The sequence below is a fragment of the Cyprinodon tularosa genome, unplaced genomic scaffold (assembly GCF_016077235.1).
Source record: "Cyprinodon tularosa strain WSP-4 unplaced genomic scaffold, ASM1607723v1 ctg589, whole genome shotgun sequence".
Taxonomy (NCBI): Eukaryota; Metazoa; Chordata; class Actinopteri; order Cyprinodontiformes; family Cyprinodontidae; genus Cyprinodon; species Cyprinodon tularosa.
In genome coordinates this window covers 187,914-214,656 of record NW_024039328.1, presented here as the reverse complement: position 1 = coordinate 214,656, position 26,743 = coordinate 187,914, and the positions used below count along the sequence as shown (strand labels likewise).

At 39.5% G+C, this 26,743-nt stretch overlaps 1 protein-coding gene across 3 annotated transcripts in view; it reads right to left on the bottom strand.

Annotated features, from left to right (window-relative positions):
- Window positions 1-26,743, bottom strand: part of LOC119797547 (Down syndrome cell adhesion molecule homolog) — a 137,945-nt gene that overhangs the window by 19,184 nt on the left and 92,018 nt on the right. For all 3 annotated transcript variants that reach the window (XM_038306666.1, XM_038306665.1, XM_038306664.1), the window contains exons 12-21: window positions 15,028-15,224; window positions 12,265-12,361; window positions 11,999-12,127; window positions 9,535-9,702; window positions 9,051-9,121; window positions 6,710-6,953; window positions 5,949-6,095; window positions 4,127-4,282; window positions 2,123-2,256; window positions 1,832-1,985 (exon numbers count right to left, since the gene is read on the bottom strand). In XM_038306666.1, coding sequence (XP_038162594.1) covers window positions 1,832-1,985; window positions 2,123-2,256; window positions 4,127-4,282; window positions 5,949-6,095; window positions 6,710-6,953; window positions 9,051-9,121; window positions 9,535-9,702; window positions 11,999-12,127; window positions 12,265-12,361; window positions 15,028-15,224 — 1,497 coding nt within the window. The remainder of the gene's footprint in view (window positions 1-1,831; window positions 1,986-2,122; window positions 2,257-4,126; window positions 4,283-5,948; window positions 6,096-6,709; window positions 6,954-9,050; window positions 9,122-9,534; window positions 9,703-11,998; window positions 12,128-12,264; window positions 12,362-15,027; window positions 15,225-26,743) is intronic.

Sequence of the window (26,743 nt, the reverse complement as noted above, 5' to 3'; positions counted from 1 at the left end):
CTTCGTCTCTCCGCATTCACCCCACCTTCCACGTCTCCCAAGTCAAGCCTGTCGTCTCAAGCCCTCTGTGCCCGCCATCCGACTCCCCACCACCCGCCCTGGAAGTCGATGGCCATCCGGCATTCACCGTTCGCCGCATCGTGGACTCCCGTCGGCGAGGTCGCGGCTGGCAGTACCTCGTCGACTGGGAGGGCTACGGACCGGAGGATCGCCAGTGGGTTCCCGGCTCTTACATCCTCGATCCTTCCCTGATCGAGGAGTACGAGCAATCCTGCCCATCGACCTCTTCCGGACCGCCAAGGGGCGGTCGTTGAGGGGGGGGGTACTGTTAGAAGCTGGAGAAATACCACCTTTCTCCAGCAGAGTCCGCCGTGGATCCTCCTGAGCTGAGCCTCCTCCACAGCTGCAGCTCATTCCATCATCAGAGGATCCACTACTTAAGCTGTCTTCAGAACTTGCCTTAACGCCGCAGTGTTGATCCAGTTGGTTAGCACCTAAGCCTAGAACCTCTGAGAACTTTTGTTGACTTTTTGAATCCAAGCTGGATTCTAACCTCTGTCTCTGTTTTCCAGGAAACCAGTCTTTCTCCTGTGAAGCTCTGGAAGAGCTTAACCTGCCAAGCCTGCCCTCTGAGCCAAACCTGAAGCCTGCCTTTGAACTTCCATGCAGCCTTGGATCAAGAGCTGGAAACCGTGAGCTTAGCTCTGTTCAAACCTTAAGAAGTAAGACGCTGAAGCAGCTTTCGGACTCTGCCAATCAAACTCTCTCCAGTTCCAACAGCCTTCCTCTCAAGACCTTAATCAAGGACCCTCAAGGTACAAGTCTGAAACTATCTAAAGATAAATCCCTAAGTGCCTCGCTAACTGAACTGTCTTCCCACGCAGATTCCGGTGAACCCGTGTACCTGGGCCAGAACCAGAACCAGTTTATCATTGTGCTTGTGACAATAAACTTTGTTGAACTTTTACACCTGTTTCCGTCTAGTGGTGTTCTGCATATTTGGGTCTCTTTTGAGAACCCATCATGACAGTTTGGCTGTAACTCCATCCTGGAGAAAAATATCAGCTGTGCTGCTGCCACCAACAACTGACAGGCTGGATGTGCTCTCTTCATCTTCTGATATGGGAGCTGCCTGGCTGTGTTTTTCTTGGACCGGGCCACCTTTTACAGTTGCCTTTTGTATTTCTGCTTCTGTCTCCTTAAACCCCAAATGGGCGCTCACACTGAGTTTGGTTCTGCTGGAGGTTTTTCATGTTAAAAGGGAGTTTTTCCTCTCCACTGTCGCTACAAGCATGCTTAGTGTGAGGGATTGCTTTCGAGTCAATGAGTCGATGCAATCAACTGGTTTTCCTTAGAAAACTTTTAATCAATTTGATCTGGTGAACTGTAACGTGCCTTGAGATATATATATATATATAAATAAACAGAATTGAATTTAAAAGGAAGCAATTTTGTTAGCATAAACTCTTTGCCTCTCCAGCTTCTGTGTTTTGTATTCTCTAAACCTTTGGCCAACTGATTGGAGGCTTAGTTTGTGTCTCTGACTGAATAACGGTACAAGGAGACAGCATTGATCAGCATGGCTGCAGAGAGGATGTGGGTACCCTGATAGGAGCTGTGGGTCTTGACTCTACACCCCATAGCATCTATCAGTTAATACAATCAGCTTATCAGCCCTCACCAAAGCCTGTGCAGAGACAGGGGCTGAATGAAGGCTCATTTACATGCAGAGTAGAAAGGAGATATTTATTTCCATGTATATCAGCCTGCTGTTACAGATCAGCTTTGATAAAGAAACATGCATGTGTTTGGTGCTGAATGTCCCACTGACCCTCCGCCATGGGTTTGACAGTGATGATCTCGCTGGCGTTTCCTCGGCCGGCGGCAGTGACAGCCACCACCCAGATACTGTACTGTCGGTTTCTGCTCAGGTTAGGGATGCGGTAGAAGAAGACATCCGGGGCCGCTTCAAATTCACTACTCACCTGCAGGAGGAAGGTGAAAAACCATTTATATCAGCTTAACCTGCAGAAAATCCGTTTTGTAAACAATCGTGTGTTTCTAGAGATCTGAAGTGTAACTAAAAACCAAAGTGAGGGAAAAGTGCTAGAATCTGTTTTACCGTAGGGTGGGGGTTGGAGCAGAAAACGGTGTATTTTCTGATGATGCCGTTCACTTTGAGAGGAGGAAGCCAGGACACAAACACCACTGAGTTGGATGCAGCTGCAGCTTTCACACCAGCTGGAGGACCAGGAACTGGAAGAAGAATGTTATGGGAGAGACGCATTGATAAAATAGCTTGCAACGTAAGTGGTCTGATTTTTATTTTAATGGGCCCTAATCTATGGAAGGGGATTAGGGCCACTGGGAAAAAAAATTTTTTTTTACTGATTTTTCATTTTATTAGAGGTTAATATGAGGCTAAAATCGGAATTCTGACTTTAACTCTGACTCTAACTCTGACTTTTTCTTAGAATTCTGTATTTTTTCAAAGAATTCTGACTTTTTAATCAAAAACTCTGACTTTAATCTAAGAATAATTACTTTTTCTCTCAGAATTCTGACAAATATCAGAATTGAAACTTTGTTCCCAGAATTCGGACTTTAATCTCAGATATCAAAGTTTTTTCAAACAATTTTGACTTTTTCTTAGAATTCAGGCTTTTTTTCTCAGAATTTTGAGATTAAAGTCAAAATTCCCATATTAACATCAAATCAAATACAAAATCAGTTAATCTTAAAAAAAATTTCTAGTGGCCCTAATCTGCTTTTCTTTTTATCAACCACTGAGCAGCCTGTCCAACATATAAAGATCCAATCTTTCAATAAGACATATTATTGCTACCATGGCCCTCACATAGAACATTCTCAGGGTAATGAAAATACTTTCAGGTTCTGCCTGTCATGTAAGACATTGGGCACAATTATTAGGTGCGGACGTTGGTTTGCAATATTTCGGGTGAAGCTGGTGTTGGGGAAATCCAGTAGCTTAATCTCAATACTGCTGATGGTAGCTCCTAATCCGGAAGAGGGGGACAGGAATCAAGGAGCTGAAGCAGTTATCTTTTCTAGGATTTTTCCTTAAAAAACGTTCCACACTGCCACACAGTTGTCCCTTCTAAGTGGGCACATGAATTTATTTCAGCTCTGCTTGTACCTTGTTTATATTTGAGTTATGCATTAGCACAGTTAGGCAAGGTTTTGTCATCTGTTTTGATGTTATGCAGGTGTTAAACCCATGGACAGTTATACACTGAGGATATGCGCTGGAACAGCAACTCTAAACTGATTGGTCTCTTTAGACCAATTTTAATTTTTTAATTTTACAGCTTCAGCTTTACAGTGATTTATAAATCAATAAATCAATACTTTATTATTTAGGTTTTTCCGTAAAAGTAAAAAAACAAAACAAAACAAAAACAAAAAACAATCCACTAGACTTGGTTTCCAAGATTTGAAGATGTTTCGCTTCCCCTCCAGGAAGCTTTATTATTTAGGATTAAAATTTATATTTATACTTTGCTGTCTTGGAGCCACACTATCCTGTTTGGTGCACCTAATACAACATAATAAAAACCTAATTTTCACCTTTATTTTTATTTTTTAGTATCATTCTTTAGTTTTATATCCCTGTTAAAAAAAAAAAAATAAAACTACTACCCAACCTAAATGAATTTGGTCTAGAACAGCCGCTACTGCTTGTACCGTTTTTCTGGGAGGAGAATTATGCTGCTAGGGCAATATTTGTTTTTCCCCTTTTTCCTTTTATAAACTAAATAATCTCATTTTGTCTTGATTAAATAAAAGAAAAAAAAAACAAAGAAGAAATCTTCCATTATGGCGGCTTTGTCTGCCCTTGTTTTCTAAAGATGATCTAAGAGAACGACGACCACTAACTGCATATGAAATCTCTAATTTAAAAGACGTAATTTAGTTCTTGTAATTATTGCTATTAGTAAATTCGGCCCTAAGGATCTACCTGCCTCTATATAATAAATAAGTTTCTTTTAATACAATGAGTGACAAAAATATATTGATTAATTTAACATTGACTGTGAGGTATTTAGAAAACTTGAATGTATCTATACGACAAATAAAATAAAACGGGATGTGTTCATCTTCCTACCATCCTCCTTGGTGCGGGTGTAAATCTGCTCACTGCGAACACCATCTCCAGCTCTGGTAAAGGCCAACACCTGGATGCTGTAGTTGGTGTATTTCTCCAGCCCATCCAGCTCCAGCGAGGGCTTAGAGGTCGTGACGTTCCTGATCTCACCGAGCTCTGAAGAGGCAGAGAGAGGAGTGAGCAGACAGAAGGAGGGAGAAAGTAATAATCTTTATGTCCTGCCAAATCAATATTCTAATGCAAATATAAAAGAAAAATCTCTGTTTTAAAGAATGAATGACCTAAGGAATGTGTTAGGGTCTAGTTTGTATCCCGTTCATAGTAGCTTTTGCTAAACAGACCTAAGCCTCAGTCCATTATGTAAGACTTTCCGACAAATCCTGAACTGACTTCAGTTTTCAATCCTTTTAAAAAATGCAGACACACTTTTTTTTCCAGCACACCTTTTCCTTCCACTCAACTTCCTATAAATATGCATTTTTTTGTGAAATACCAGCTCCTTTAGCAGTCACCCTTGGTGGTTTAGTCTCCTTGTGAAGTGTGTTAATGAGGTCTACTGTTAATTTAGCGGTCATCCCCAAGATTAGGTTGACCATTATAGAAACTGTATGTAGTAAAAAAAATCCTTTTTTATAGATCTAATAAAATGAACTTAATTTTGTTCAATCATTGTTGCAAGCAAAAACGTGTTTTGCCAAGGGAAATAAAAAAAACTTTGATAAATATGTTAATCGGAAAAGTGACTTTGCAGTTTTTTCTGATAGGCCTATTATTTTTACCTTTAGTTTCTCAAGAAGTTATTTTTCTTAAATTGTAGTTTTTTTATACATTCTTTATAGAGATTTTATATTTTTAAATTGTATTATTTTAAATATTTTTAATATTTTTTTCTGCTTTTCAGATTTTTTGCATCGTTTTAAGTATCCCACTCTCTTCACCTCTGGGGGCGGGCTTTCTTCGTAAGGGTGGAGCAAAGAGGCATTTCTATTGGTGTGCATCGGTTGGCAACAACATTTCTATTGGTCACTGTGGGCATCAAGAGCAAGCGATTATATTAGGCTTTAAGAGAAGGGAATGTGATCTGTTAAACGCAATTCCAAAACTCAGTCTAAATAATTAGAATAATTAAAAATAAAATTGAAAGAAGAGGAAAAAATACGAAAACTACAACAACAATGAATACATTTACTCCATATGAGAGAACATTTTGATTTAACCAAACATAGAATCTGTTTTTCATTGGTTTTAAGCCTAAACTAATTCCTGAAATATATCAGTCTGTGTGGAATCAATACTGAGCGCATGTGAGGTCCCCTTTTTTATTTTTACTGTAATAAGGTAACATTATTGTGATATTCCAGTTTTTTTTTAAGTTTTATTATCTTGTAGGAAATTGTACATAACATTTCCATGAGAAGAACTAACAGTTTATAGTCGCACATATACAGAGTATGCACCATGTTGAGATTCATTTGCATCTAATATTAGTCAGACCATCAGCTAAAAGCATTAACATTGAGCGCTGTCTCACTGTTACTATGCAAACTGGTTCTGGCTGTCAAGTCCAAAGCTTTCCTGCTGTTCATGCAGGCCAACATGATGTGACAGTGAGGGGCCAAAGGTAATCATGCTGTCACAACCGATCCCACCAGCACAAACCCAGGATGTGACAGCGTATTGCCATGCTGTCTGACAGCCGGCAGAGGACGTCTCAGATACAGTCCAACCGTTTCAAATTAAACAAATAAAAAATTATCTTTTATTTACAGTTTAAATGTGTTTTTTTTTCTACCATTGTAAATCAGCTGCTGTCTGACTGTACCTCCATCAGGCAGGTTGGCCCAGTAGATGACTCTGAATCCCAGCAGGTTGCCATTCAGAGCATCTTTAGGAGGCGTCAGCCAGGATAGCGAGATGACCTCTGGAGACGTTGCTACAGCCTGGACGTTCTCAGGAGGACGACTCGGCACTAAGGAAGGAGAAGCAGGATGGCTGAAAACAACAGACTTCATATTCATCGCCAGGAGGCAGAAACATGTAGTACCTTCTAAAGCCCACCAGGCAGTGACAGAAGCTAACATATTGAGGCTCTCTAGCTCTTCTTGTTTCACCAACACTGACGTATCAGCTGTGTAAAACTGGTCAATAAAACCATTCTCACAGCAGGATTAGGCATTGTGTCGTCTTCTTATGTGATAGATAATATTTAAATTCTGCGGTACAAGGTGAAAATGTTTTACCCAAACCCCCAGCATTCACTGTAGTATCTAAAATTACCAATATTCTGCTTCACTTTTGGTTTTTGGCAGCAATATAGGGAGATTTTCCTGGCCTTCTTATCAAGCACCAGGACTGATGTTTTATACAAGTCCTGCTGTTCTGGTGAGCAGGTTCAAGCACATCTTTCATTGCACTTATCCTGACTTATTCGGCGAATTTAGGTATCTAGTGGCAGAAAGAAAACATTCTATCTCTCTAGAAACTTTATTTTCTACAGAGGGTTTTTGTAATGTGATTAAATTGTACTAAACCTTTAGTATGAGGGCACACATTCAGCAAGGCTGGAAAGAAAAAGTCTCTCACCGTCCTCCAGAGTGGTAGCAGCCACCTCAGTAGACGACGGCCCTGTCCCTGCACTGTTGCTGGCCTGCACCACCACTCCATACTGGGTGAACTTCTTCAGGTTGTCCAGGACCAGACTTTCTGCGTTGTCCCCAGTTGTTTCCACACTGATCACACTGAACTGGTAATTCCCACCGGAGCTGTATTCCCTGTAGCCCACCTGGTAGCCTCGGATGGCCCCGTTCTGGAGGTGCTTCTTAGGCGGCTGGCAAGAAAAAATTCAAAGCCAAGAACTTAACCACTGTTTCACTTCCACACTGCTCCAAAATGTTAATTTCAATTCAAATGAATAAATATGCTGAACACCATCAAAAGTTCTGCCCCTACGCTAATATTTACAAGCATCTGCTGATCGCTTCAGTTTTGGTACATCTTGGAATTTCATCACCTTCAATCTATTTAAAACAAAATTTGTGCTACTTTCCCTTCCCTGTGTATTTGATAAAATCCTGTAGAGGACAGCTACATCATGAAGAAGTAAAGATACTTATTTCCCCCATTATAAAATACTAGAAAGGGATGAAATAATTACTACTATGCTGTCGTAAAAACATGATCTCCATAAAATGTGCAATGTTCAGCATGTGCTAAAAGAGGACAGAATCTGTTTGCATCATAAACAATAGAATACAACAGAATTATAGGGTGTGTGTGTTTTAATATTATTAATATTCTTAATATTGTGATTCAGTATCAGTGAAACATTGGGAGAGTTTATGGTTTATTATTGTTAGGAACTAGTTACATTTAGTAGGGCTGATTAACCTTTTGAAACAAAATGATGGCTGCGTAGTTTTATTGCAATTATCAATATTATTACCTTATTAAAGACAAAAGTTTAAACAAATACAATTTCAATTCATTTTTCAATTTTACTTCAATTTATTCATATAGCTCCAATTCACAATGCATGTCATCTTAAGGACTTTACAGTTCAACCAGATCATCCAGTCTAATTGATTCAAAGTTTTCTATCTAAGGAAAACTAGTTGATTGCATCGACTCATTGATGCGAAGGCAATCCTTCACCCCAAGCATACTTGTAGCGACAGTTGAGAGGAAAAACTCCCTTTAAACAGGAAGAAACCTCCAGCAGAACCAGACTCAGTGTTACACATGATTCCTTAAAATATTACAATATAAAGTAGTATTGTAAGGTTCTGTCAGTGTTAGGTGAAATTTCATCATGGACAGGTTCTCTCAACCTGTGTTTATCCAAACTGGACTTCCATCTTCCAGGTCCCTGAGTGAAGCTCTAGTATCAGCTCACGCAGTCCACTGGATCTCCCCATAAAGCTCAGCAGACCGTCTTGCTAACCAGCAGTCTACAGACTGACCAACTTCATCTATCTCCACTCCACCATCAGTTTCAGGCCTGGGGGAGAAACAGCCCTGTTCTTTCCTCCTGTTCATGCATATCTATCAAAATGAAGCGCTATATATCCTGCCGTGGTCTGAGCGCCAAAGACAAAGTAATTGTATCAATACATTTCTACTAATTGTCTTTTCTCTTTGCGTGAGTTTTTCAGATCGAACTGTTTTTATATGTGAACAGATCAAATATGATCAGTTACTCAGCACTAAGGAGCCATTTTCTTAACCCTTCATTACTTTCTTTCAGTATATCATTTATTGTTTTGAAACATCACAACATGTGCATATATCTTCCGGTATACTGTGTTTCCAATGGAGGGCCGCCATGACCCATAATGCTCGGCCCACTTTTGGGTCCATCCTTGTTGCTGATGAGGGGATTTTTTTATCTGTCTCTTACATATGAGAAATAGGGCTAGGTGCATTATGAGTCTGTTTCCCTGGTGATTATATTTAGCAGAAAGAGGTGATGATGCAGCAATTCTGTGCAAACATTTATTAGGGCTAAAAAATCTACTCAATTATGTTTTAAAACTTGTAATCTTTGCAAAGCATCACTTCTAACTACTTTGGGATTTTTTGTTGAGCTGTTGCCTTTAAGTGAATGCTGCTTTCACAAGTCCTTGCAGAGACTAACTGATTAAACACAATCATAGGAAACTGAGACAAAAAAATCAAAAAACAAATCTTAGCAAAAGTTCTTGTGAGCATGAAGAGGCTGAATATTTCCAATGATGAGACAATGAAAGACAACAGCCTGCTAAGATATCTGTGAGCCTTTTTTTTATGCCCAGACGATTTTTTAAACACTGAAGAATCTAAGAGGTCAAATGTTGTTGTTTGTGTAACAAAAGAAAAGTTTGAATATCTTCAGTTTGTTGTGTCTGGAATGCATAACTCTTAAAGCAGTAGAATGAACAGAACTTACCCTCCATGTGACCCGGATGCTCTGAGATGAAAGGGCTTCCAGCTGCACGTCTTGAGGAGGTCCATCAGGAGCTAAGTTAGGATCATAAACATATTTTAGACAAGAGCGAAAAGACAAGAGGCTTTACTGCGAGTCAACGTGGAAGCAGATGGGATGATGCTGCTTCAACCTAAGGGTGAGGAGAAGGGGCCCTGCAGGAGCCTCAGGGGTGAGATGAAGGAAAACAAAGATCATTTGCAAAAATATGCTGAGTCTCTGCCTTTTGAATGTGGTGTGAGATTGACTGCTGAGGCCACTAATTAAAAAGTCCTGCTTTTAGCACAGGGTCAGTGTGTGTTCAGAGATGCAACTGAGCCAAACGGATGATGTCTCCAGGTTGGAAGCACCCTCACATCAAATCTTTAAGATCTGGGTCACAAAACCCTCTCACAAAAATCTTTTTTTATTATTAATTATGGAGTAAAGGGTGTAGTTTCCGGCTCACCTGCTTCATCTGTGGTGATGGTGAGCTCATTGCTGGCCTCGCTCTTGCCGATGAGGTTCTTGGCAAACATGCGAATGTTGTATGTGGAGGAGGGATGAAGGTCGATGATGGTGGCCTGGTTCAGCTGAGGCGACACATCTTTGGTTTTCTGAGCGGTGTCCCAGGAGGCTGAGCGGGAAAAAAACACAGAGGTCTTACTACCACAGGTATTAATGTTTAATACTCACGTAGAAGTAAAAATACTACCGTTTAAAAACACTTTTTACAGCTTTTTACTCAAAAAAAAGCGTAAAAGTTCAGTTTTTAAAACTACTGAAAGTATAAAGGTAGAAGTAATTCAGGAAAAATGTTAAGGACAGAAGCTTAAACCCTTATACTGCTTACTGCACTAACTAGTAAAGAACATTTTTCTACAATTCTGGATAGTAATGTAATTTTTTTAGTTTCATAACTAATGGTAATGGTGTCAAATCTAACTTTGCATCATCTTGAAAAACTATTCATTTTGGTGCCGAACAGAAAGTAGGTGCAGTACGGAATCCAACCACTAAGAAATTAATTGTCTGGATGAAAACAATTTTAATAGTTTTAAATTTTTTTTAAATAAGCAAAAATTAGCTTAAATTAAACAAAACTAACAAGTCCATTTTTAAAATGTAATGGGTAGAAAGTAGAGATAATTGTAAAAATAAATTAAGGAGTAGAAGTAAAAAGTTCTCTAAAAAAATGTGCTCATTTCAAAATAAATACTGCAATGTTATCTCATGGAAGCACCGTCTGTCAAGACCCTGTGTAACACTCTGGCCGTGGAAAAATTGACTTATACTAAAAAGAGGAAGCTACAAAGTTTCTAGAAATTATGGGAATTATTTACAGACTTCTTTGAAAGCCAGAAAGATGTACAAGAAGCATAGGCTGTATATTTTAACTTTCTGATTTTGTATTATAGATTTTGCAAAAGTGTTTTTTTTTGCTTTACCTTTTTCCTTTCTTTTTTTTTAAATGTTGTTTTGTTTCTGTTTTTTATTTTATTTTAAAAAAATATTTTCCTTCCATGTTGCTAAACATGTATTTTTGATCCATGGTGTTGTTAAAGGCACACTATGCAACATTTGTCAGTTAATTAATGTGTTCCATAACGTTATGGATGATTAAATGAGTCATTTCAGGTTGAACAAAGGTATTCTCGGCCGCCCTGGTGGTCTGTGGGGGAAATACCGCACTTGCAACTGCAGGAGCACCGACCCGCACCCACAGGCTCAGAAGTCTCGTGAGAGTCAGTCTTGCTTTACGGCGAGAACTGCTACACGCCCCCATTAAAAGCATTCTCGTTGCTAGCACAGTGGCGATCTTTGTGCAGTTATGCTACGTTCACGCAGCAAAAGCAGCAAAATCGCGTCTGCTGCTTCCTTTTTGCTGCTTGTACCAGTTAGTTCTGACGCGCGGCTGAAGCAGCTTTGCTGCTCTGGCTGCGTGGTGCAAAAGTGTGTCTGACGCGCGTTGGGCGGAGCTTCACTATCCTTTCTCTGCCTTGCAGCTATATTTGCTGTGATCAGTGGGAATAAAGTAGTTTTAATATGTTTTTAAGTGAGAAAATACACCTGAAAACGTAATCAGTGCAGTCAGTTCATTCACATTATTATCCTGCCTTCAATATTTTTTCTGTCGGAGCCGCTCAGACCCCCACATACCAGCGGGGCGCCGACAGTATGGATCCCTTCATCAGCAGCGGTTCACCGCGGCAGCTGGTAGGTGTTTTTCATCTAAATAATCCAAACTGCATATTCTGCCGGCAGATTTCTGCATTTTAAGTTAATTTAGGCGTCAATAAACTGTTTAAGAGGAGTGATCATCAGCGCTGTGTCTCTCTCCCTGCGTTAAACGCACCCGACGCGCTGCTTCAGCTGCTCAGACGTGCTGCGCCTGCTGCTCAAAACGCGCCGCTGGACCTTTTGCTGCACCTTGACGCGCGTCAACCATTGACTTTGCATGTAAACTCGCTGCTTCTGTCGCGCCAGCTACGTCCAGTGTGAACGCAGCGTTAGTCATTCGCTGCTAAGCTTAAAACAACCGCGCCTGGCTTGACGGAGAAACCAGGAGAACAGCTGAGCATATTTACGACAGTGCACTTTTACTTTCGCCCTCTGGGGGGAGCCTCGCTGGAAAATCAACACCGGTTGCATAGTGTACCTTTAAAGTTTTCAAAATGTAATTCTAAAATAAAATTCTAAAAAAGAAAATTACCGCATTAAAGTATAATAATGAAGTAATTGTACTTTGTTATTTGACACCTCTGTTTACTACGGTTACGTCATGTGGCAGCGCTGAACCTCAGGGAAAGCAGAACTAATTCACACCCTAAGGACCAATCGCCACACGTCTGCTTTAATGACACCAGCTTCCATATGAGATTAGCCATTTTAAAAGCTGAGCTAAGAGTTTCTCCATGCAGACTTTCATGTACCTGATTTGTTTTTGCTCTCGATGTCAAACCCTGTGATTGGACTGTTGCCATCGAAACCCATGGTCCATCGAAGAGCGATGGTTCTGTCCTTCACCTCTCTGATCTCCACCTCAGGTGGGTCTGGTGGCTCTAAAAAGCACAACATGGTTCAACAAGGCTTTCTCTAAACACAGAACCAACTATCGTAACCACAGTAACCATGAAGAGAAACAAACAACCCATTCAGTTTTAGTTCTGCATGGACCTGTTCTCTCGGTCAGTTCTACCTTGGACTGTGAGCTGAATGATTCCTCTGTCTTCACCAAAGGAGTTGATTGCATGGCAGGAGAAGAAGCCTGAATCTTCCCGGACTGTAGGCATGATCTGGTGGACAAGACATTAATGACACTTAACTCAAGAAAGTACTGTAAAAGAAGGGATGTTAGAACTATTGTTCAGGTTTTAAAAAACAGTTTTATTGCTGTATTTAAAGCCTTATAAATGTGTTTAAAAATTTGTAGTTAACATATAATTTGAATCAGATACAACAAGAAGAGGCAGACACCCTGTCTACTTTTAAGGATAGGATTAAAACTTTCCTTTTTGATAAAGCTTATAGTTAGAGTGGCTCAGAGTTATCCTGAGATATCTCTGTGGTTTTGCTGCTATAGACTTAGACTGCTGGAGGACATAGAGACCCATTTTTCATCATTCTGCTTCATTCTCTCTCTATTCTCCTACTCTGCAGAATCTGTTAGTTCAATCTCTAACGTTATGCTCTCTCTGATTTTTTCTCATAGTAGCTTCATCTGGTTTGTTCCTGTTTGACTGTGACACCATCATGGGGACAAATGTAAGCTGTGCTGCTGCCATCAACACCTTTGTTTCTAGATGTTGGAGATCTGCCTGTTTTTTAGTGTAGTCCTGTTTCTCTGACTGTGGCTGGCTGGGCATGCTCTCTTCATCCTCCGACATGGGAGCTGGCTTGGAGCTCGTCTGCCTGGCGTTTGGCTGGTCTGGCTGTGTGTTTCCTGGATGGGGTCGCCTTTTACAGCTGCTTTTTGAATCTCTGCTTCTGTCTTCTTGAACGCCAGTCGGCCTCGGCAGATGGCCGCTCACACTGAGCCTGGTTCTGCTGGAGGTTTCTTCCTGTTAAAAGGGAGTTTTTCCTCTCCACTGTCGCTACAAGCATGCTTAGTGTGAGGGATTGCATTCAAGTGAATGAGTCGATGCAATCAACTGGTTTACCTTAGATAGAAAACTTTAAATCAATCTGACTGGATGATCTGGTTGAACTGTAAAGTGCCTTGAGATGACATGTGTTGTGAATTGGCGCTATAGAAATAAACTGAATTGAAATTGAATTGAATTGAGAAAGTCTATAGAAGCTTAAAGGTGCTCACTTTCTTTCCTCTAATTGTTAAAATTATGATGTTATTTGTTCCTTAGCAGCTTCTGATTTCAATGTTTGTTATTAGCTGAATGTGAAACGCTCTGATGTCTACATATCAGATGCAGTCCTCTGAACATTATACTGTAATGTTATACAGTAACTGTTTATTGTATTTTACAAATTAAATTTGTGAGATTTAAGGATGATTAAAAAACAATGAAAAAATAGACTGTGCTTAAATACAGGTTATATACTGTATATGTGATAACTACCTAAAGCATAGCTGTGTTCAAACACCTATACAATCAGCAGGTTTTGGGGTTTTATTTTTCTTCTTTTTCAATCTGTTATCAATATATTTAGACATAGTTATAAATAAAGGCTGAGACATTTTACATTTTCTTCAGGAATAATTATGTTAAAAAGTGAACAAAAGGGGCTCGGAAACAAGAGCTCGTTAGAAATAAGCTATTTTTTATTAAATGGAAATCTGTCTCAGAAGCAAAAGAAATGGATTCTAAAGTTACTATATCAGCTTGTTAACCTTTATCTATGAGATAGATATATAAGGTGGCCTAAAGATATAGGTGGAACATAGTTCTTATAGGACTGCCTGAAAATATTCAGGATTGTGTTGCAGATTGACAAACGTGCAAATGTAGAAAGAAAAAAGAGAAGTTCAGACAGTAGAGACCGTAGAGATTTAAACCGTCTGAAAACACTGAGGCTGGTTTTTATTCACATTCATATCTGCATAAAAATGAAATCTTATCTCCCTGTTCAAAACAACTGGAAAATTTTGGATTATTGTCAGTTTAAAATATTTGGAATGATAATTCTTTAGCGGGAAAGTTTTGCACCAATTAAAAGAGTTTAAGTTTTGGGCACAGTTTAAGTTTTGTGAGACCTTAATTGTAAGACAAAAGGCAGGATTTAAAATGTCTTATTGAATTTAGGAACATTTAGAACTGAGGCAAACTGTGTGTTGATTAGTCATACTTGGACTGGATTCTTCTTTACTGAATAAATATTATTTCAAAAACAATTTACCTTGGAATTCTTTATTTTAACCTCAAACATAAAAAAATAATTTAAAATCTGCTTGTTTGCATAAACCAGGGGTGGGCAATTCCATATCCTGAGGACCGGTATCCTGCATCTTTTAGATCCATCCTTTGTCCAACACACCTGAATCAAATGGCTAAGTTACCTCCTCAGCATGCAGTTAGTCCCTCCAGCTTCCATCATCTAATGACTTGATTCAGGTGTGTCGAAGCAAAGCCACCTCTAAAAGTTGAAGGATATCGTCCCTCAGGAACTGGGATTACCCACCCCTGTTATAAACTGAATAGTTCAATTTTATCTGGTCAGCAGAAGGTATCATACTTGCATTAATAGTTAATGGTTGACATATAACAGCATTTAAAATGATTGAACATGTTTAAACCTCACGTTTAGCATTCTCTCTCTTTAACATTTGCATTCTTTCATTGAAATGAGTCCGATCATGGCCACTATTTCCTCTAATGCACTTATTTATCTGCAATTTATGAAAGTCTTTCCATTCCTAGCTTCAAAGGGAATCATTAGCGTGTTAACATAAATAAGATTTGAAGGTAATTTCTTCACCCGGCAACACCTGAGAAGAGCTCCTTACCTGCAGGGTAGAGATGACTTCATCGCCCGCCTCCTTAACAGAAACCACGTAGCGGCTGGTCTCCGGGTTGATGATCCGTTCCTCTTTCTCCCAACGCACCATGATGGGTTTCTCACCATGAGCGGTGCAGCTCATCTTCTTCTCCTCTCCTTGCGTGGCCAGTGTGGTGTTTGGATAGGATGTGATCATGGCAGGAACTGTGAAGACAAAGACATTCATTCATTTGAATCCCTTTGCAGGCGAGTGTGGTTCCCCTGCCACACAGAAAACCAACGTTTACTGCTTGGAAACAGTGAAAACCAGCTCGCTTTCTAAAAGTCCTGTTTATAGTTAATGAACTGTGAGCACATATGAGGCCTTGCATTAATGCTGACTTTAGGGAAGCATGTGGCCCTGCTATGTATCTTGTATCAGAGGCTCCTTAATGGCGCTGGGATGCTGTAACAACTCTCTGAAGACACCACACTTAACGCACAATAACGACATGCATGGCTCATTACACCCACAGCAGAGTGTATAACAAGCCCATACTCCCAGATGCTCTCACACACACTCACTCAAAAATATATACGCTAACCCACATGTTCAGTCTTGCGCACAAAGAAACACACAGAGTGTGACTCGGGTGATGTGATGGAAAGTGTCAGGCAAGAGGTTGCAAACATTTAAGGCTTATCTCTTATTCAGTCTCCCACCATTTGGGGCTCAGCTACAGAAAAGAAGGCTGATTTATTTTGCATGACAAGTATGAATTTTTTTCCTGATACACGTTTGGGAAGAGATGGGGTAAGAAAGAGCAGCCCGGGCTTTATGTAAACATTTTCATTTTGGAACACGGCTCCTTTGATTCAGCCCTAAAAGCGCCTCAGAGGCGGAGGATTTGTTGACACCTCTGGCAGAGTAATGTTCACTGCTAGGTGACAAAATATGAGGACAGTGATGCAGCGACGGAGACATCTCCACCCGTTTGGTTTACAATGGAGGTCAACTCTCACATATTTTAACACTTTGGGGATAAAATGAGAAAATCCATATGTGAAGGTAAACACCTGATGTTTTACAGGGCTTAAATAGAGCTTTTGAATCACTAATTTTACTAAAAGACAAACTGAAGCAAAAATAAGTCAAAACTGACAGACAGTTCCATTCTTCTGCAAAACGTGAAACTCTCAGTTAGAAAAATTAACCAGAACAACCCAAAAAAGTTACACCTCCGACTTCATTAACAGCGTCACAATTCCATATGACTGCCACACCTTATAGAAGCTTCTCCCAGTTATTTTTGGCTTGTGGTCCCTTTTTGGCATTTTGTCTTACCATTAGTACCCCTCACATTTAAAAGTATTGATGATTGTCAAAAAGTGGAATGTACAATATGTCAGGATTCCTGTCTCTGTTTGTGTTTTGCTGTGTTTGCCTCCCTTCCTCCACCAGGAGGCGCCTGGTTCTGGTCCGCCTTCTTACACACCTGCAGAGAGTTACCTCATTAACAGAGCGCTCTTAAGCTGCTGACTGCCACTACCTCGATGCCAGAGTGTTGGCCAGTTTTGGGTACTCTAACCAAGCAGAGTTTTTGCTGAGTCAAACTGAGTTCTTGTCAACCTGAGTTTTAATCTTGTTTTTTTGTCTTTGCCTCTCGGCAGGAAGTCATCCTGCAAACTGGATGTTTCGGACCTTCTGGAGGTTTGAATCCACTTTCCCTCAAGAGATCGTTTGAGCTTCACACTGAGTAAGGGATTCATCTCCACTACGACCCGTTCAAGTACCGCAGGGAATCTGAGTGGCAGTCAGCTTCTCCGTTCGCCTACAAACAACCGCATTCTGGGTAAACCCTGTCCGCCCTCCACCGAACCAGACAAACACTGAAACTTCTACACACAGACTGGACTCTAAGAGTCAGCAACTTCTCTGGAAACGTGAGTCAACTACCAAATTCTCCACTTCAAGTTCGAGAATCAAAGTTCCTACTGAGCCTGAACTAACCGCAGTGTCTTCCCCTCACCTTTCAGTTCCGGTTGAGCAGTATTCAGAGCAACACTGGATTCTTCACATCTCCTAAATACTGTAAACCTGGTAAACCTTTTCCCTGGTCTCTATTGGTTTACTGCTTTTGGGTCAGATCTTAGTCATGACACAATAACTGATTATGAAATAAAAACCATTTTACTTAAAATTGTAATTTGAGCATTTAATTGTTATGCATTTTGTTATTTCCATCTCAAATAAAAAACAACATAAACATGTTGCCTGGAAGTTAGTAATAATCAAAATAAAGAGAAAATAAAGTCCTAGTATAAAGTTGTATTTATAAAATGTCACAGTCTTGGTTCTGTTTAGTTGTCTTTTGAGTATTCAGTTTTACTTTGCTCCATGTTTTCTAGTTTTATTGGTTGTTTTCCTATTTAGTTGAATCTTTGTTGAATTTGTAGAATCCTCTCTTCACACCTGCTCCTAATCAGCTCATTAGTCCAGTCTTTGTTCAGTCTTCCATAAAAACTCTCCCTGTGCAGTTCCTCAGTGCTAGTTCCTCGTCTTTCCCCGATTCTTCATGCTTGTTTTTCCCTGATGTCTCCAAGGTTCTGTTTTATGTACTTTATGTTGGATTTTTGATTCCTGCCTCTGTTGCCTGTAAAAACGCTCGATTTTAAACTATAAGGACTCACCTCTGTCTCCCCGCCTCTGCATTTGGGTCCACAAAACCTCAACCAATCCTGACCTAAAAATGGAGTTCCTCTGAATAACTCCCCTATAATCACATTTAAACTTGATGAATTGGGAGCAAAATACAGAACAAAACTTACAGTCAGACGGACTTAGTTTTACTTCGTTTTCATCAAGACAGCTGACCTACTTTGATGAGCTCTGATAGCTCAGTGTGAAATTGCAGATACCAGGCTGTTTTCTACATCCAGTCTGCTCCTATCCTTGGTTTGGATGTGCGTCAAAGCTGAAGGTGAACTTAAACATATATAAAAACGTACTTTTTGGTTGATAAAAGCATGTTTAATTTTCTTGTTGGGTCCTCACAAAACAAAACAGATCCCAGCCCTATTTTATTTTACTACCTAATAGATAAAATATTGCCATGAACCCCTTGCAATGCACTGGCGGACCACTAGGGGTACAAATACCCCCTGTTGGGAATCCCTGCCTTATAGGACAGTATGAATAGGTTTTTTTGTTTTCAACTAACTGTCATGGTTTTAGTTGTATTTAAGTTTTATCTTGGAGATTTAATTGGGTTTAATTTCATTTTGTGTTATTCTATTATTTTTAGGTATCTCTTGTTGCCCTCTTGTCTCAGTCTTGTGCTTTCCCTCAGCTCCTTCTAGAGTCCTCTGTCCACACCTGCTCCCAATCTGCTAATTAGCCTGCTCTTTGTTTCTGTTTCCCATTTATACACGTCCTGTTCAGTCACTGTTTGATGCATCATCATCACCATTTCTTACCCTTCATGTGAGTTTTCTCGTTTCCTGTATTTTTGGATTTTGTGGATTTTTGCTCTGTTACCCTTTAGCTTCAGTCTCTGCATTTGGATCCTCTTCAAACCTCCTCCGAACCTGACACTAACTAGTTTTGTTAATATTCCTGTGATATATTTAAAATTAACTGTGTTTCTACTGTTTGAATTGCTTTAAAACCACAGAAATACATGGCTATTTACTTTAATGACTAATTGTTACTATTGAGAACAGGAGTTCATAAATCATTTGAACCACCAAACACATGAAAATGATGATCCATTTCTTTGCCGCTGTATGATGCTTTAACCACTGGGTAAGATCTTTATGATCAAAGCCCACCAGAGGTCCCTGACTAGGTTAATTGGTCGGCCTGATCAGCCTCCTCCACACCATGTCTACATCAGCACCAACATTGCTGTGGTTGGTGTATTTTAAGCGTTTAGCCCATTTCAGCACCATAGATATTGGAGTTTTGATTAAAGTTACTCATTGTCTAAAATAGGGGTCTTCAATGTTTTCCAGGCCAAGGACCCCCAAACTGATGGAGCGCGGACCCCCTATTGATATATATATAGTATGAAATTGTCTTATATCAAGCTGGTCCTGTAGTCGCTACAGATGGAGTAATGTAACTAAAGTAGTTTCACCCTGGGATTATTAAGGTATTTCTGATTCTGATTCCTGGTTGATGGGACAGGTGTTGTGAATGAAACGGTGCCCAGCTTGAAAGAGCTCCTGTGTGTTGCTGAATGTGTGCATTGATGACTGAAAGACATCTTCTGCCTCCATTTATCTGTTCACTACAGTGTGCTCAATTCATGTAAATGTGTATTTAAAGACATTTCAATTAGTGGAAAAAATTGCAGAGGGGAATATAAAATATAAAAAAGTCTAATCAACTGTGGACCCCCTAGGGGTCGCGGACCCCACTGTTGAAGACCTCCGGTCTAAAACCGTAATCCATACCATTAGATATTACACAAAAAACGATCGGTAAACATCTATTTTGCCAGCCTAGTTGTTGTTTGACATAATATCTTTAACTTTCTCTACGTATTGGTCAGTCTTTAAACACTTAATATTTTATGTAAAAGTCATTATACTTCAGACCATGCTGGTAAACCATCATTACCAATGTTGGGTCTGCTGCACCAACAGGAGCAAAAAGCAGATCAGCCTGTGGTAAAAGTCCTTTATTTCCCACTTAAAATCTGCAATCCTGTTCTGACGCTGAATAAAACACAGCGTATTTACACAATACTTGGCTAAGAATATTTCTCTCATCCAGTACTACGGTAGGTCTGCTTGCTATTTGAAATACTTTTTTTTTTCTAAATTCAATCAATTAAATATTTTTCATGTATTAATATGGGGCAAGCTATAAATGCTATTGTTTCCTTTTTTTTCTGCAACACTAATGTTGCTTTTTCCTTCGTCAGCCATATAAAAATGATTCCTGAAATCTATTTCCAAAGCTATTATTAAGACCTGGTCATGGTTAACCTCGCCTCCTGACCAGTGATCTTTAGAGACAGGCAACAAATATTCCCCATATTTCATTAAATCATTGTAATCATTATTCAAACAAAACTGAAGAACAAGAAAGAACAAGCTTTGCTTGGGAAAAGGTAAAAATTAGGCAAAATTCTAAATTCCAGAGTATTTGGAAAATAATTTATAATTAATGGTTTATAATTAACAGAATCTCAGCTGTTATCTTCCATATCATCCATTGTGGCAGTGCATAAGGGAGCAGAATACTACAGCGGTTGTAAGGCTGAACTACTCTGACAACACCTATGTATTTCCATTTATAGAAACACTTCTTACTACTAAAACATATATTAATTTATTGTTATATGATAAAAAAACGAGATTATTATCCTTCTCTAAATGTAGCTGCATAAAGACCTTTACCGCTAAATAAATAATCTGGTAAAATATCACAGAAATCTGTATTACAGAAGCTTTATTTAATAGGCTGAACGTATCTCTAAAATTTGTATAAAGAGCAGAAAGGCAAACAGACAATATAGCGGCTGTGTAACATTAAGAATGTGTGTGTGACTTTAGACTGTGTTCTCTGTATGCACGAGCAGCCCAGCTGAGACAGCCCAGAGGCACTCTTTGGATCCTGTGATTGTTGTGTTGATTTATTTCTTTAATATCCTGTGGAATTATTGCCTTGAAAAGAACGAAAGGAAAAAAAAGAGAGAATACAGAAAGAGGTACGATACCAGAGGGGAGGAGCCCCCTGGCACTACCAGCCCTGATAATGACTTTCATTTGGTAAAAAACATATAAATAAAATTTTAAATAAAGTAAAAGTCAATATAATGTTTTTAATAGATACATGCAGGTAGGAATCTTTCAGGAGATATTTATGTTGACGTCTAGGAAACAGTGCATGTCCTTTATTGACCAACAAGCAGAGCTGCTGCAGAGTGAAACATCAGCATTTTAGCCGTTTCTAGAGTAAGGAGGAAAAAGCAGAGCATGCAGTGTATGCTGCGCGTAGAAAGTGTCTTTTATGTGGAGGTGAGGAGAGCCCTGTTCCTCCACAGCAACCCAGAGGGCAGTGATGATACGCTTAAGCCTGCAAGGGATTGTGGGGGATAGGCTGGCTGCTGATAGGCTACTCCCCTGAGACAGTCCCTCTGACTCCACCCCCACCCCCATTCTCCCAGGCTCCCTTTCACCTGGCCAGGTTACCATGCCAACCAGCATCGGACAGTCTCCTCTCCCCTCACCTCGCCCAGGCTCCCTCTCTGCTTCACTTTCTCTCCAAAGACTCTACTACTCGGGGAAAAAAAAAAAAAAAAAAAAGGGCCATTCCTAGAACCCAGGAATAGAAAATAGAAAATGGACATGCCATTGATTTCCCCTGGAGTATGGTGATTACACAATCCTGTTCTCCCATGTCGCAGTGCAGAAATAAAAGAAAAGACGAAAAGAAAAGGCTTCTAATGTGTCTAACCGCTGGTGTCAGTGATGTGGCAAACAAAATTAGATAGATGAGATAGTTAGGCGGATGATAATTAATTACAGGTGAATGGCTGATTCAGTGACGGCCATTCAGCCCCAATCGAGGTAAAATATCACAGAAATTATGGCTTTTTTGATCTTCATTTGAGTTGGATTCATTGTCACTGCTAAGAAACACCAATCTTTACTCATTTATTCTGGGAATTGTTTTTCTTTTTTTGAACTGATGGTGATATATTGTGTCTATAAATACCCTGAGTCATTTAAGTTTATTTATATAGGAGCAGTTTACAACAAATCAAGATTTGTTCAAGGTTCTTTATTAGGCCAATTGATCCAGTAGATAACCTAAGAAAAATCCAGTCTGATCCTTTGCAGTTAGTTAAGTTTAATATGAAATGCTGTTTGATTTCCGTAGGGAGACCCAACAGAAACGATAACATTTCTCTCCTCCTGAGCCAGTGTATGAAAACAGCGGACAGCTATGATTCTTTTGTTGATCAGATTATTCTAAAAGTCGCATTGGGAGATTTCTCTGGTATTACAGTGAATGGAAACAACAGATATTATATCAAGATATTATAATTATTAATTACAAAGGATAACCTCATCATGAAAACGTCTGTCTGTAAATTCATACTTGTGCACATGTGATATTAAAAATGCTGCTGAAGGTTTTCAAGACATCCTTATAGAAACAGATTTTTCTTCACTGTTTTGTTTTCATGGATCGAACTATTGTTTCCATCACAGCGGACCATCACATCCTTTTAACTGGCCTGGTGAGGTGGGTAAAAATTTAAAGTGTTGGTCTAGTGTAGTTTAAATCGTGTTTACAATGAAATGTTTTTATGTTGCAGTTCTGTTAGTCATCAGTAGTTGACTGTAGATCGTGGAACAATACTTTTCCCTCTCCTCGTCTCTCTCTGTTTACTTCCTCTTAGCTCATTCAATCCTCCAGAGAAATGCTATTGCCTTTCATTTTATGCTGATGATATCCAGTTTTATATACAAATGAGGTGGTTGTCATCCAAATGTCCTGCGCATGTTGACGTAAGATTCAGTTTACGTTAGTGATGTCACATGCCATTTTCCATGTGCACTTTAGCAGAATTAAGTGGTTTTTTTGGAAAAAGTCAAAAATTACATCAAGAGGCGAAAAACGTTTTTTGTGAAATTTAGTAAGTTGAAATTTTGCTGTTTCAGTCAAGCTCTTCTAATGCAATGTTTCAAATAACAGGATGAGCAGCAATCTTGAAAAATCATTTTCTGGAATTTATTGCTGAAATCAAAACATGGATGTTGTTGCCATGGCTAACGCTGCATATTGTGAACTGTATACAGCCAGAGAAAACTGTTTGACTGATACTCTCCTCTTAACACACTGTAAAAACAACCAAGCTATTTGGTAAAACCAATTTTTCTTAGATTAGCCAATATATTGGTCAGAAACTGACAAAGCCATTGGTTTTGGATAAACCATTTAAATTGGTTAACCAAAGAACCAACAAAAATGGTAAGTGATGATTTACTAATCTGACTGGCTGTTGTCAGGTGTGTAATAGTTACGGACCTAAAGAACAATTACAATGATGTGTTCATGTACAGCATAAAAATGGTGGTATTCACCTTAGTGCGTACAAGTATTAAATTCCAAGATGTATTAGCGGCAATATTAGTGCCAGATGTTTTCTATGCAGTCAAAGGGTTTGAATTTCAAGCCCCGCTAATGACTTAATATGTTGCTACACTAAATAACCAACATTTAAATTACCACACAAAGTTACCAATGTGTTATTTTTACTTGAAAGTATTTCTAAGTATATCTTTCTTAATAATACACAGTTTTACACATTTTTTGACACATTTTATATATTATCTGCTACACCATCTTCTCCTCCTTACAAATATGCCCTCCATTATTTGGGGAGTCTATAAATTGAGCCAGGGGCCACCCTGGCACAGCCAAGGACAACAACAGACTACAGCGTGTCCTTCTGTCTGTAGAGAACTAGTTTGGCTGCAATCTTCCATCTCTAAGGGATCTGTACACCTCCAGGACTCTGAGGCGTGCAGGGAGGTTGTGGCTAATCCATCGCACCCCAGCCAGAAACTATTTCAGTCCGTTGCCCCTGGCAGGGGGTTACGGTCAATCAGGACCAAAACCTTATGCCACAAAAACAGTTTCTTCCCATCCGCTACCAGCCTTATCAACAAGGCAAAGAGACCCCCGTGACACTGACACTGCCTCTCTCCCTCCCCCTTTCAGGACCTACAATCTACACCAATGTAGCATCTCCAGACCTCTTGCATTATATCAACACAGACACACACATATATACACACAAACACACAGCTTTGTTTTAATAACATATGGGGACATTTCATTGACTTGCATTAATTTTATAGCCTAACCCAGACCCTAACCCTAACTATTACCAAGATGTACCTAATCCTAACCTAAACTGAATTCACACCTTAGTCCTAAACCTAACCTCAACTCAAAGAACAGAACTTTACCATATAGGGACCAGTTGAATGTCCCCATATGTACCTGTAAGTCTTCACATGTAGGATATTTTTCAAAATACTTCCCTCACATTGTAGGTACACGCACAGAGTCTGTTGTGTATATAGTATATGGCTATATACTATATAACTATATGCTAGGGACAATATATGGTATATAGCCATATACTATATATTGTATATAGTATTTTTTATGTTGTATATAGCCATTGATTCTGTATTCTGTATATATATCTAATTTATCTGCACTATCAACACCAAGTCAAATTCCTTGTAAGTACAAACCTACTTGGCAATAAACTTGATTCTTATTCTGATTCTGACAGAGTTCTAGACGATGGAAAGTGAACATGTAGCTTTTTGCCCCAAGGACAAACTGTAAGTGGGTGCAGCAGTGGGCACACTCTGGATGGGGGCTGGGAGACGGAAAAAAAGCACAGAAATCACACATCAACGACTGGTTCACTGGCCGCCTGCAATGTACTGAAATAATTCTCTTAGCTGCACAATTTGCTTGGACATGGAGAACGATAGCAACAGTACACCCGTAGCCAGGAAGTAGTGCTAAACAGAGCAGTGGTGGATGCAAACAGGTTCACTAGTAGTGTAGAGGAGACTTCCTTATTCAGAGCTTCTAAGACTCATTCATCCTTTTTTAACCTTTCATATTTTGTCACCTTACAGAGATAATCTTTAATGACTTTTACTAAGATGTTATGTGAGAGACAAGAGGCAGTGCATAATCCTGAAGTGTCCCAGCGCAAAAAACTGAAAAAGACGTAACCTTGTGTTAAAGATATTCTCTGTATGTCTAAACCTTAGAGCTTTCTCCCTCCAGTTCTTTTTCCTGAAAAGAGATCACTCAGGAAAAACTCTTTAAATAACACTTCATAACTTATATCTATTGAATAACCATGAGACATGACAACAGATTTTTATAGAAATCGTAATGTTACTCAGATCAGAGAAATTGCTTAGAATTACAGAAGTAGCCCTGATTAACAGTTATAAAGGCATTTTATACATCTCCAGTCTGCCAAATCATTACATCATTACATCATACACGTTAGCAGATGAGTAGACATCCATGGCTCCAGCCTTATTAAAAATTACACTGTGTTCTAAGCTGAAGGACACTGCTCTCATTCCATTCCCAAATCTTTGCCACGTACAAAATGAAGATTTTAACTTTATATCTGGACAGAAAAAAACATCAGTACTGACACACAACAGGCATTTAATATTTTAATGTGTAATAAACTCACACATCCTCAATGATAACTATCCTAGCACTTTTTAAAAACTTTTTAAATTTTTTATTTTGAATCCTAGACCGTTCTGTAAAAGACAAAGTCCTTAGAAGTTGGTTCACCAGAGTTCTAACCCTTGCTTTAGTTATTCTGTATCTGTTTCCAGCAGCAGACTCCTAAACACCGGCGGGCGCCAGGTCTGAGAAGCTCCAGCAACAGCTCCCTAATTCAACCAATCACTCAGGGATGTCCTGCTGCTGTTTACAGCATCTGGAAATAAGTATAAAGTAATCTATAGGTTGGGAAAACTACAAGCGTTACAATATAAACTCAAAAATTTTTAGCTGTCAAGGTTTGGTATTTTAAGTTAATGTGGGAAGACTTCTAATCTGCTTTTCACCACAATCCAGTAACAAAATATTTAAATGGAGTGATCAGAGCACATTCACTTTGTTCTTGTTCTGCTGACTTTTCATGTAAATCTAGTAGACTATAGAACCTTTGCATACAGTCATGGTCATATTGTTGTTGATTTATGGAAAAGGAGGGATCGTGGCTTGGATGCAGCATCTCCCAGATCAACCCATCTGATACACAGCATCAAGCCGCAGAAGTCTGTTTTTCAAACTCCAGCTACTGCTTTGCTTACGCTTGACTCTGTGGACTCTACACACTACTGAATATCGGGCGTATGCAATATAGCATGTTTGATTTCTCAGATTTAACAGAGCAGACCGGATATCTCTGAAAACCACATACATGACTTTATGGGTCCTAAAGGGTTATTGCCGGCTCTTGGAAGGAGAAGATCGGACACAAATCTGGAGTGTGGGAGAAAGCCAGAGTACCACATATGCACAGGGAGAGCATGCAAAGTTCCATTCAGAAACACCCTAGGCCGGGAAGCAAACCTGCAACCTTCTTGCTGCAAGGTGGCGTTGCTATCTACTGCAAAAAAATAAGAGGAAACTGTATATACATTTTATTTCTGTTTTTTCCTATATATTACTGTATGTTGGTTTGTTGCATAAAAGAAAAAGTTCAGGGGGGTTAAAATCTAACTTTTTAAAAGGTCAGACTGCTATAGAGACGGCTCAGTGAACATGAGACTACTTAGCACTGAAGTCTCCATATAGACTCTGAACACATCACCGTCTTGAGATATTATGATGTCTAACAGGCTTGATTGGTCTTAATTGGCCCTGATAAACATTGAGTGGCTGCTGACTGACTCTGATAGCATCCACTGTGCATTGGTAATGAAATGACTCCACTGCATCTGTTTTGGATCCACAGCAGGGATGCTTGACTGGAAATTGTGTTCAAATTATTAATTCCAGCCTCCACCTGCAGCCAATGTGGGGACTGCACTAAAATGGAGCACAGAAATGGAAGCTGAGGCTAAACAAACATCAACACAAGAGTCCATTCATGCAATCACGCCATTTAATTCTGGCGCAGCAAGGGCAAGCCGATTCCGCTGGCTGG